This window comes from Macaca thibetana, chromosome 9, assembly GCF_024542745.1.
Source record: "Macaca thibetana thibetana isolate TM-01 chromosome 9, ASM2454274v1, whole genome shotgun sequence".
In the NCBI taxonomy this organism is placed as follows: Eukaryota; Metazoa; Chordata; class Mammalia; order Primates; family Cercopithecidae; genus Macaca; species Macaca thibetana.
In genome coordinates this window covers 125,908,320-125,920,819 of record NC_065586.1, presented here as the reverse complement: position 1 = coordinate 125,920,819, position 12,500 = coordinate 125,908,320, and the positions used below count along the sequence as shown (strand labels likewise).

The following is a 12,500-nucleotide window of genomic DNA, read 5'->3' as shown; positions in this document are numbered from 1 at the left end:
TCCCGTGGGTGGGTACGGAGCACCCCCCTGCCCTGCAGCCCTGGGGTTTAAAACCTGCCATCGAGGTCCCCCGTCCACTGGAACAATTAGTGCTAGAATTACTAGAAGCAGGTTTAAGGAGACATATGGTGGCAATTTTCATATGAATGATGCCCTGTGGCCTTTCCTGCAAACTAAAACCTGGGATCATTTGCAGATATTTTTCTTAAAAAACACTGTAGGTCCCGAGACTCTGGGTGACAGCTAGGAGGGGGCATTCCAAGACGATGGTCCAATTTGTGCTCATTTTGGTAATTATATCCAACTGGCAAGTGTCCGCCTCTCACGGCCAGCGCCGCTGAGCGCCTGTTCACTGTGTGGTTTTTGTAGCTGATAACTCCCCATGCCATCCGAGTCCAGACCCCGCCGAGGCACATTCCTGGCGTCGTCGAAGTGACCCTCTCCTACAAATCCAAGCAGTTCTGCAAAGGTGCTCCTGGGCGCTTTGTCTACACCGGTGAGTTCATAGCTCCAGCTTCTGTGGGAAAGCGGTAGAGGCCTCCTCCCCACCAGGAGGTGCTCGTGAGGGCACGGGAGGACTGTACAGAGAGGGTAGGGGTCTGTGGGAAGATGGGCGAAGCTCCCTTGGCCTGTGGGTTGGGTTTAGCTGGGTGTGTGGTTTCCACATCTTTGAGATGGCGTATGACGCCATGGATGGGACAGTCCCCGTGGCTGTGTGAACTTCGGTACCTCTCTCTGTTTGTGAGACTCCTCACCTGTAAACGAAGTGGCGGGGGAGTCGTTAGGAACAACAGTCACCCAGCTACCACCGGGGCAGCTGCCCATGTGCCTGGCTCCATGTGGGGCTAGGGGCCGCGTGTCCACTGGTCTCCAGGCCTCTGCCCCGTGGTGTCACTGCTGTTCTGCTGCACAGGCTGAGGCTCAGGGAGGTGAGGAAGTCAGTGCCCAGGCCATACCCCCAGTAAATGCAAGGCCCATGTAAGCCTGCTCTTTCTTGCTCCAGCCTGGGGTCTTGAACCCTACATGACGCTGCTTCCTAAAGCAGATCCGTGTTCTCTGAGGGTGCGGGACAGACTCCTGGCCGCAGGAAGTGTGGCCTATGCAGTTACACATGCTTGCTATCTTACAGTTGTTCTATACAATGCTTTGTCCATGCAAGGGCTGAATTAGCACCACTTGTTCAGGATTGCTATTGAGAAATGCCGTAAATAAACTTCAGATTGGCTGGGCATGTTGGCTCACAGCTGTGATCCCAGCACTTTGAGAGGCGGGAGAATCACTTGAGTCCAGGAGTTCAAGACCAGCCTGGGCAACACGGCAAAACTCTCTCTCTATAAAAATTTAAAAATTAGTGGGGCATGGTGGTGTATGCCTGTGGTCCTAGCTACTCAGGATGGTGAGGTGGGAGGATCACCTGAACCCAGGAAGTCAAGGCTCCAGTGAACCTTGATTGCGCCACTGGACTCCAGCCTGGGTGACAGAGCAAGACCCTGTCTCAAAACAAACAACTCACTTCAACTTAAGGCGTGTTTGCATTTTGATTTCTAATCTTAGCCAACTCCAAAGGCTGTGATATTTGAGGGATGTTTTTAATGATGGACAGTGCCTGCTGGAACCCGATGACAGTGAACGAGATGAATACTTACTATCTGTGGCCTTGACCTGCTTGTGCAGTGGCTGGGTGACTGTGGCCTGGTGTCCTGGGGTGGCCGTGAGGGCCACAGCAGGAACCTGGACTAGGGGATGGGGCTTCAACTCCTGCCATCACCACCTGAAAGATGCCCACTGGGGGACAATCCTCTCCTCTGTCCGGAGAGTGGGTGACATGGAGGATGCTAAGCCCCCTCTGCTTTCGGAAGGTTTAAAGAGGCAATAGACATCCCTCAGCCTCTTCCCTTCTTAGGAAGGACTGAGTGAGCAAGAAGGGCAAGATATGCATCCTGCCGCTGCCCACTGTACATCAGGCCCAGCGTCACCCCAGGGTGTGCCTGGATGGGTCTTGGTGGTGGGCCAGGGCTGCTGTCCCAGAGGCGTCCAGTCGACAGCTCGGCACTCTCCATGGGGTTAGGGTGGGAGAGGCAGTGCTTGCCCCACACTAGAGGCCGCCTTCTGTGGGACCAGCACACGCAGGACCAGGCGCCCAGGAGCTGCCGGAAGACCACAGGGGAGGTGGGCACAGCAAAGAGCTGATGTCCGGACACCTCTTGGCCTGCATGTAAGACTCTGAGATGGAGAGAGGGCCGCTCCTCCAGGTTTTGGAATCCCAGTGTTTTAAAAAATAAAGACATGTCACAACGGGGTTCTAAAAATTGGGGCGCCTTTTAAACACTTATGTACACTTCAACAAATAAGAACTTTTGCTGTGCAATAAAGTGCAGCGTCTGTAGGCTCCAGGTACCTGGGAGAGACAAGACATCAGAATCCCGCCGTGGGCCGGGGGGGTCCTTTCTGGCACCTTGCCGTAGGGCTGTTTTCATGTGTGCGCTGAAGCCACACAGTGCACATTTCCACACGCTTCCTCATGCAAACTGTTGGTATGTGTACCACATGCCCCTGAGTCCCTTGGCTCATCTGGCTGTAGAGGCTGCAGGCCCTGTGCAGAGACCTGGTGTTTGCAGACAGACTGGGACCTGGGCATATGCTTACTCCTGTGGTCTCAATTTCTCCTCTGCTCTACCTGGCAAAGTTTCGGTAAGGATCAGGGATGACTTATGTATAGTGTCTAACACATGGCATAAATGGTCCTTCCTGTGGAAAGTCACTGAGGGTGAACTTCTGCTGGGTTCTGTGGGATCCTGCTCGAGTCCTGAGCTCCTTAGGAAAACGGGTATTGATTATTGCTTGTGAGCCATGGAGCAGCACCTGAGCTTCAGCGGGCACATGCCAGGGGTGGGCTCCCGTGTAGGTGCCTGTGTCTGCTGCGGGGTCCTGGTTTGTGACACGAAAGTGACATGTGTTTGCATGTGGTAAGACTGACTGCCTCCGCACAGAAGTGAATAAATAAGCCCCCTGATCTCACACTGGACTGTCAGCCCATCCCGGATGAACGCTTTAGTGGATGCCTTCAGCGGATCCTTTCATGAGTTCAGATCTTTGCATACGTGGGCTTTTTGGTGGGGAAGTCTGCACAGCTATTGTTAGAAAGAAGATTGCGGAAAGGTCCAGTCCTTTCTTTGCACTTCGCCTGCTGTCTCCTGGGGATTCTGTCCCCAGTGCTGTAGAGAAAGGCCTTGGGCTGTGCATTTGTAGACAGACGCGGATGTGTAGGGTGGGAGGAGCTGCCTGTCACTGGCTGGCAGGTATCACATGGTGTGGCAGAGCCTGCAATGTCAGCGTTCCCTCAATTCCCAGCATGGCCGGGCCCAGCTCTTGCTGCTCTGGGGCTGGTGCGGGGAGGGGGCAGCTCTCTGCTGTCTGCAGCCTGTTCCTCTTGCCCTCCAGCAGGTAGGATGCCTTCTTGGCCAGGGATATCCTCTCCAGGTCTCATATCCTCCTGCTAAGGGACCAGTGGACACCTTAGTTCCAGCCCCGACCCAGCCTGTCCAAGTGCCTACCTTCTATATCTACAGGCCATATTGTGCCCCCTCTGGGGCTGACTGGGCTTCTCGGGCACAAGCTCAGGGTCCTGGCTGCCCGAAGCTTCAGGGATTTCCTCCATCAAGACATGCTCCCATGAGTGGGTGTTTGGTGACGCTCTGCCACAGCCCAGCCTTTCTTGGCTGGAGGTTAACCTATTGGCTCTCCTACACCCCAGTCATTAACAGGAATATCCATTTCAAAGGTGATGTAAGGGATACAGGCTCTACAGGCTGGGGAGCAGAGGAAAGGTAGGGTCATGACCTGTCTGACCTGGAAGCTTCTGTCTGATTTGCATTGCCCCGAAATTGATGGGGACAATGAGGTAATCACCGGGAATTGCACTCCCCCGCTGAAAACTGAGCCAGCCCCTTTGCATGTCACGACATAGGCACCGTCCCCTGGGCGTCTGGTTCCCATCAGTGTCCCCCAGCCCCGGAGGCTGCCGGGACACCCTCACATTTAACCTTCCCCGCGTGAGGCCGGCTGGGGCCGCCAGGCGGAGGACTAATGAACCTGTACTCAGAGGAGGGGCTGCCCGCCAGAGGCTGGGAGGGACTTTGCAAAAGGCCTCAATGATCTGTTTACAGTGATCTGAGAAACACCAGATTTTTCTGAACCAGACCCTATTAGTCAACCCCGAGTGGGAAGGGGAAGGCAGGCCAGGCCCCATCCATCCAGGCCCTTTTGCCTGCTGCTTTCAACTCCTATAAAGACACAATTACCTTGGGAGGCTGTGGCGGTTCAGTTGATTAGCACGGTGAATTAAAAGAATGAGTCACAAATGACATGTCCAGCGCTTCCATACTGGTTCTTTGTATTCCCATGTGCCTCACCCTGTTGTAAGAAGGTCAAAAATTAGAGAGAGAGAACAATTTTCAAGCGGCTAGCACTTAGGAGCAGAATTAACAATCACTCTGTATGTAATTGCCAGTTAATAGTAAATTGCCTTCTAGACTGTAAAATGCAATATAAACTGGTGGGCACCTAAAATTAAATTAATGAGATATTTGCTGCATTTAAAAGTGAATAGTGCAAATTAATAACTGAGTGCAATGCTTGTTTTAATATTTGTCTAATAGTGTACCATTTGCTTGTTTAATAATAATTAAAATAGTCCCAGAATGTCCTACCTGAGAAACTCGCAGTATACACAAATTGAGCAGTTTCGCATTTATAATTCCACCCATAGAAACGCATCAAATGGTTAAGAGTAATAAAAGAAATTATTTTTTAATTAGAATATAAGCATTACAGTGTTATTTGATTAAGACAGATTGGAATTTGTATGCATCTAATTGAAATTATGTTACTGAGGAAACTACTTTCATAGACACGTTTTCAAGTGTGAAGCATCATGGCACAAATGCGTGTGTTACTGTTTTCTAACAATGTCCATTTGGCAGGATGGTTTCCTATTAAACAAAAGCACTGAGGCCGGTTGGGAGTGGTGGCTTGACTTCCAGCATCATTCACGGGACACTGGGGAGGTGGCTAGGTCGGTGTTTCTTACTCTTGGTTTCTTGCACCCGGATGGTTGATTGACCCACCCTCATTTTAGAGATTTCTTTTGCTCAATTAAAGAAATTATCACAAATTGCTGGGAGCCAACATGTTGTTTGCGACAGACTGAACCCAGTTACTAAACAAGATATTGGCAGTCGATAGCAACCACATCCAAAGTGGACACAGGCAGCTCTTGATGGCGGAATACCTGGACTGCTCCCAGCCCCGGGATGCAGTTACTAGATGGGAACATAAAAGTGATTATTTTCTGCACAAGGACATTCATTCAGCTTCAGGCTTATGAAATCGTTACTCAACCAGTAATTGCTAACAGTTTCTGTTCTTTCTGATACAGTATTTATGGTTTACTTTTCTTCTTTTTTTTAAGTCATATGTACCTTAAAACTGGCCGTGCGTCAAGGGGCGACGCTGTGTCCTCCAGGGCTGTCCTGGCCCTGGGTGAGGGTTTCCCCTGTCTCCTGGTGGGTGTCCACAATTTAGCCCCACTTCACTCCCCTCGTGAAAGCACTCATGGTTCTTAAGTGTGTTAAAGATCTTTTGTGTGCGTTGAGAGGCAGTCCTGTTAGCACCACGGAGTCAATTGTGCCCTTCGACCATGCCAGCCCCGGCTTGCTGTCTCCCAGGCCGGTGCTCCTCAAACAAATTACTTGGATGCACAGAGCAAATGATGCTTAATTGCTGCCCACAAATCATACTATTTTTACTATGCTCAACTAAATGCTAACGCCTTCCTTCCATGTAAACCACATGCTTTCCTCATGGGTCCTGGAGTTTGGGGACTCTTTGGCTCAATTGTGTTGGTGACTCTCATCATCCCTGTGACTGACCGTTCGTTCCTGCCTGCAGCAGGCCCTCCTGCAGCCACACTGGCCGTCCTGCTTCAAACCCACCAGTCAATGGTGTCCAAGGACATCTGCGTCCCCCCATCACCCCCAGTGAGCCCCCCTGAGACTAGACACCCTCCAGGCACCTTTGCTTTTCTATCAAGTTAGTTCTATCAGAGAATAGCTTGGGTCTGTGTTTTCAGCTCAGGCTGACTGTGGACCTTCCCAGAGTTGGGATAATCACAGGATAATGCATGATTCCAACAATACAACTTCTCCTGACACCACTTTAGCTTTTGTCCTTTGTTTAAATATGGATGGCAAAGGGTGACTCTTTTTTGCACATCAACTGGGGTGGTGTGCATCCGTGCATCAGCCCCTTCCCCTGGGAGTGAGGCCGACCGCCATCACTGGGGTCATTTCAAGGGTCCTCAGGGCCCCTTAGGCAGAGCCACAAAGGAAGGGAGGGAGGGCAGCTCCCACCGCTGTCCTCCCCACTGCTACATCGTAGCGTCAACCCAAACCATGATCAATTAATCTGCCAGCATGCTAAGTGGGTGCTGGGGTGAGATTCGATAACACAGCCCTTTGAAGAGTGGGGCCAGGAGGGCTTCCAGGGTCACTGCTGTCCCCTCTCTTTCCCGTCTCGAAGGAGGCCAGGAGAATGAGACACACCGTTTGTGCTATTGCACAAGTAGACTATTTGTCCTAATCAGTGACACCCATTTACTAGAATTGCTTAAAATGAACTATACCTCATACAGAAATCGCACATTTAGAGAGTTCCATTCATCATCTGAAAATTGAGGGCCAGTAAACTTTTCTGCTCCTCCAGTGGGATCATAGGCATGCATCAAAATGTTAAAAATGATTGGTGAGAGGGAGCTGTCACCCATTTATCAAGGAAAAGAACATTATTTGCTAATTTCCCAACCAGGCTGGTGACAGGGTGCTTCGTCTTTAGACCCACGGTGACCAGCATGGCCTTTTTGTTATTAGTACAAGTCAAGCGCTTTTGGGCTGTTGCTAACAAGGCACATTTGTCTGTCATCCGAGGGGGCTTTGGTCGGTTTCCAAGTGGCTGTGACCAAGTCTGCACCCTGCACCTCGATTGGCTGCTCTCCTCGGGGCCACGCTAACCCAGGAGGAGAAACGAGCTGATAAATCACAAAGTTTCCATGTCAAGGTGAAGGTATTGACTCTTCAGCACCAAACCTGACAAAATGTAGCAGAGAGGAGATGGCCATTCATCTTCCCCAAAGGACAAAAGGGTCATCCGGGTTTCACTTGGTAATTGTCGGGTTGAGGACGGCAGAGGCGGGCCCGGCCCTCTCCCTGTTAAGCCCCCTGAGTAGGTGGGTCCACTGGTCCCGCTCCTCACCCACCTTGCGGTGGCCCTTCTCGGGGCTGCAGGGAGGAGAGTCGGGGGTAGAGCGGGTCATGCTCCGGACTTTTGAGTTTCTGATTGAGAAGGACGTGCTTCTGAAAACAGCTTGGAGTGGGTCCAGGAGATGGTGTGGGACTGTGGGAGAAGAGAGCAACAGACCATTTAGAACAAAATAAGTGTGATCACCTGAAGTGCAGAATAAAGCGGGGTAGTATGATGTAAAATTAAATACCACAGATCACTCCGGCCACAACTCCCACAGGTTAAACTCTGAAGACCAAGGGAGACGTCAGCACAAACGTTTTGGTAGAGGACCTGAAACAGAAGTGTGTGGTTCTTTCAGCACCAAAGAGGAGATGACATAGATCACTCTGTTGTCCCAGGAGAATAGGAACAAGAACTAAATGCTGCCTCTGTTTCTCTTTCTGGCTTATAAGTTACCAGTGCCTCAAGCTCCCTCCCACCAGATCTCCATGGCTGGACATCGGGCCCAATGCTAGCAGCCCATGGCTGGAATCGATAGAGTATGTGTCGCTCCGGCGTGTGCCCGGCCAGCTGAGTCAGTGACAGTGCTGGGACCCGGCTGCTCGTAGTTTCGTGTGAGGCTGTTTTTGGAGGGTCCTGAGACCTGTCTGTGCACAGTGGCTCTAGGTTGAGGCTTGGATTACAAAAGCCTGGCCTAAGAAAAAGGTGCTTTTCCAAAACTATCATTTCAATCACTTGGGCCTTTTTAATTTGTTGTAGAAAATTCAAAATGAGGCTGGGCATGGTGGCTCACGCCTGTAATCCCAGCACTTTGGGAGGCTGAGGCAGGTGGATCACCTGAGGTCAGGAGTTCAGGACCAGCCTGGCCAACATGGTAAAACCCCGTCTCTACTAAAAATACAAAGAAATTAGCCAGGTGTGGTGGTGCGTGCCTGTAGTCCCAACTACTCGGGAGGCTGAGACAGGAGAATCTCTTGAACCTGGGAGGCAGAGGCTGCAGTGAGCCGAGATTGTGCCACCGCACTCCAACCTGGGCAAGATAGAGTGAAACTCCATCTCCAAAAAAAAAAAAAAATAGCAAAATGAGTAAAACGTAACTTTCGTCTTTTAGAGTGGTTTTAAAATAAAGCCACAACAACAAATAGAAGGCTGTCCGTCAGCGATGTGGACTGTTCGCTACACTAAAAGGCAAAATAGAAGTTTTCAAATGGTTTTCATGAGCACATGGAGTGACTTGACTTCACAAGGAACCTGAGTGCGTGAGGAGGGGCACACACTCTCGAAGGGTCATTATGGAGCGTGCAAAATTTCAAATAGAGAAGCTCCCTTTGAGATAGGAGGCCATGGCAGATTTTGGTCAGCATTGGTGCAAATCATCTTTGGAGGGAAGTTTCTTAGAGGTGCTGCGTGGCTGGGGTCATTCTTTTCTTCCTCTCCTTTCTGGATGCCACCCTCTCCCTGCACTCGTGAGATAGCCTTTTCTGCGTCTTCCCAGATAGAAAGCTTACAGCCTGGCACAGTGAGCCCCGGAGCCTCTGAGGCCTGGACCCCGTGCTTCAGGCATCTGAGAAAGCCTAAAGTCAGGAAATCCAGGGGGTTGGATTGGGGAGGGTGGATTCTGCCAGGTTTTTCTCCATCTTTTTACCTCCTTGTCTTCTCTAGAGGAGGCTCTTGGCTGGGAATCTCCCCTCTGGCCCTTCTTGTCTCGGCCCCGGGCAGCCAGGCTGGGGTCAGTCAGATGCTTGTTGATGGCCATCCCTTCTAGCCCTAGTTCAGAAGACCCACTTGGTGTTTTTCCTAAGGAACATGCTCACACTGCAGAAACATCCCATGCAAGCTTTAGGCCTGCGGGCACTGAGCTTCCAAACAGGCACCAAGCTGAGGGCAGCGGCTCCTCCAGGGCTCTTATGATGGAAGAGCCTTCAGGACAGGTGGCATCGAGATTGCTTTACCACATGCTTGGCATCAGGCCGTGGCCTGTCCCAAACTAAAGACCAAACAGGCCATAGGCTAGGGTGGTGATTGTTTCAGAAGTCCACTGAGTCTTTACCCTGTAAGGGAGAGAAACGTGCCACTGGCAGATACCACACAGGGTACTGGGCTGTAGCTTCACATGCCCCCTGCCCAGGGAAGCTGGCGTTCGATATGTACAACCCCAATGACTGAGTTCCAGGCCATGCCCTGGCTTTGCTGTGGCACCATGATAGTGAACACCTGCCGCGTGCCTGAGCCCCGTGTTCGCCAGGGGACTGCTCCCCTTCCTCACCACCCCAGATTCCACCAGCATCGGTGATTCTCCTTTCCTGCGGACTTGCAAAATGCCAACTGGCGGGAATGATCTATTGGACGAGCGTAGTGTGAACACGGTATCTTACAGAAAAGTGTGGCATGCTGTGGAAACTCACCATCAACATGGTTTGGAATCTGCGCCTGGCTCCCAGTGTTCACCCACCTGGACACAGCAGGTGATACGGAGAGATGGGGAAGCTGTCGGTTCTCATAGGCGCTCATGGTTAGGGTATCAGGTGGGGTGACATACCTGCCCATTCGGCAGTGGGTCCCTTGCTAAAGGGAGTGATGGTCTCCATCCTGGCAGCCTGGGGCCTGGTATCTGGATGGCCGTTGGCACGTGCCTGGTGCAGAAGCCACATTTGCCATCACACTGACTCAAGGTCTTGTGGGAATGAAGCAGGACATGGAAAAGTTAATAAAATAGTCAGAATGAAGAAGGTGCTCCATCTGATGACAAGAGAAGCAGACGAGGCACTGGTGGATTTGAGAGGAAGGGTGCCTTGGGGAGGTGGTGGGGAGGGGGCCGTGGAGGCTGTACCCCTGGAGGCTGAGCAGTAGGGGTTGAGGATTTCCAGGCCAAGGAGCGCCAGCTGGGCATGGGGCTGTGAGTGGGGCAGGCCAGGGCTGGGTTGGGGGCTGCTGTGGCAAGAAGGAGGTCAGATGAGGACAAGATGGCCTTCTGGTCCCAGTATACCTTGGCATTTGGGAACCCCATGTGGAAATAGGACATTTTACAGGAGACACATAATCTAGCATGCTGTGTTCAAGGGCTGTGCTTTTGGGGATTCCAGTGTTTACATTAATCTTGGTGATGTCTTTAAAGCCTCCCTGCCTTAGAACATTCCTTTTCTTCTTTATGCAGCCTGAAAAACCAGGAGTTAAAAATGCCTCCATGGAGATTGAAAAGGGTAATAATGTTGGGAAATCGAGTTACACTCCCTGAATGGGAATAGATTCCCCACACCAGGCCCTTCCCCCACAGCTGGGCTCTGTCTTGTTCACCCCTGTGTGGGCCCTGTGCTTTTACACAGGTACTGGACACACCTTTATTCTAAACAGCACTCCGGCCCTGGAAGATGTTTCCTTAGTGTAGACAGAGCTGGCACATATATTCTAATTCAGATGACGAACGTTACTTTCACTCAAAACACTGTTTTTTGTTCACATATAATTCACATATCATAGAATTCACCCAAAGTATACAATTAAGTGGCTTTTCGTACATTCACAAAGTTTGGCAACCATCAGTCCAATTCAAAAATGTTTTCATCACACTAACGGGAACCTCGTGTCCACTAGCTGTTGCCCCATTCCTCCTTCCCTTGGGGAATGTCTGTCTCTGGATCTGTCCCGGTCCCCAGAAGTGACAGCCATAGAGAAGTGAGAGTGTAGAGGGAGGCACGCGCCTTGGGTTTTCCTTTCCTGGCCTCCCCTAGCTCCTGGCAACCATGAATCTACCTCCCTTCCCTATGGATCTGCCTGTTTCAGATATTTCCTATAAATGGGGTCACACATTATATATATAGTTCTTTGTGTCTGGCTTCTTTCACTTTGCATGTTTTCCAGGCTCATCCCTGTTGTAACGGGTATCAAGGTTTCACTCCTGTACATGGCTGAGTACTATTCCATTGTATGGATATACCATATGTTGTTTATCCATTCATTCATTGACAAACATTTGGATATTATGGAAACCACTGCCAGGAACGTTTGTGAACACATTTTTTTGTGAACATACGAGAAACGTGATGTTCACTTTAGCTTTTCAAAATAGAAAATGTGGTACCTTCTGTGTTGGCCAGATGTCTTCAAGAGGCCTGCATTACTCATTACCTCGAACACCTACCGTGCGCATCACGCTGAGTGGGGCAGGCACGTGGCAGAGGGTGACCTGTTGGGTGGCCTTCCTCCTATGGGGAGGGCAGATGCCTGAACAAGCACATGGGGTGGCTGGGAACATCCCCATGGGAGTGTGGCCCACCCCAGAGCACAGAGTGGGGCTGCCTCTGTCCTCAACCCTGGCAGGGACACCCCTGACTTTGGGAGGGGCTTGGACTTTGCAAGCTCCTTTTTGTTTACTTCTGTGTGCAGATTTTCCGCTGGTTTAAAGTGTGCAAATCCATTGCTCAGAGGGTTCTCCACAGAGCATTAGATTTCCCGCTTGCTTCTTAAGATCTCTCTCCTCCCTGCAAAATGTCTCTGGGAGGCGTGGCAGCAGAGGGACCCTTGATGTTCCTTTTCTTAAGGAAAAGGATATAGCATTCCATCGCACACATCTTTTTATTGTGCTGAGGGTGGCTTTTACTGGCTGGTGTCTCTTCTTTTTGTTTCCAGGCATTTCTCCACTTGGTTGAAAACGTTAGAACAACTTTCTTGGGGAGCTTGAGGGTGGTAGGGTGGCTGGGACCCACTTCCCGACCTCAGAGCCTCTGCCTTGGGAAGTGCCTGTCTCCCTCAGGCCCGTCCCCAGAGGCGAAAGCCACCGAGAAGTGAGGAGGCCACGTGCCTTAGTTTTCCAGGCTGCAGGGCTGGGCTGGGTAGATGTAGTTTCCACACGACTAAAAAGCCATCATCCAACATATTCTTTGAGGTATGTAAACAGAATTGTTTGAATGCAATCCAATAGTTGTCAGCAAGGGTATTATTTTGGTACAAGGAAGATGAGCTGTCCCCTTTTCTGTGCCTGGTGTCACATCACAATGCCGCCATCCGCTGCCAGGCAGTGGTGAATGGAAGCTGGTCCCTGTGCACGAGGCCCGGTTGGGCTGTCTGTGTGAATTCCAGAACAATATTCCCGATACGAAGGAGGTGGCTCCAATTCCAATTAGAAGTCAAGTGTTTTTGTCAACCTTAAGAGACTTTGCAACAGAAATACCCTGCAGTGAGTGGGTTGGGGGGATTCTGGAGTC

The 12,500-nt window shown here is 50.9% G+C and overlaps 1 protein-coding gene across 12 annotated transcripts in view; it reads left to right on the top strand.

Annotated features, from left to right (window-relative positions):
• The window catches only part of EBF3 (EBF transcription factor 3), a 129,071-nt gene that overhangs the window by 96,732 nt on the left and 19,839 nt on the right, over positions 1 to 12,500 (top strand). For 10 of the 12 annotated variants that reach the window (XM_050804461.1, XM_050804459.1, XM_050804460.1 and 7 more), the window contains exon 10: positions 370 to 496. The exons of the other annotated variants lie outside the window; for them this stretch is intronic. In XM_050804461.1, coding sequence (XP_050660418.1) covers positions 370 to 496 — 127 coding nt within the window. The remainder of the gene's footprint in view (positions 1 to 369; positions 497 to 12,500) is intronic. 12 annotated transcript variants of the gene reach the window in all.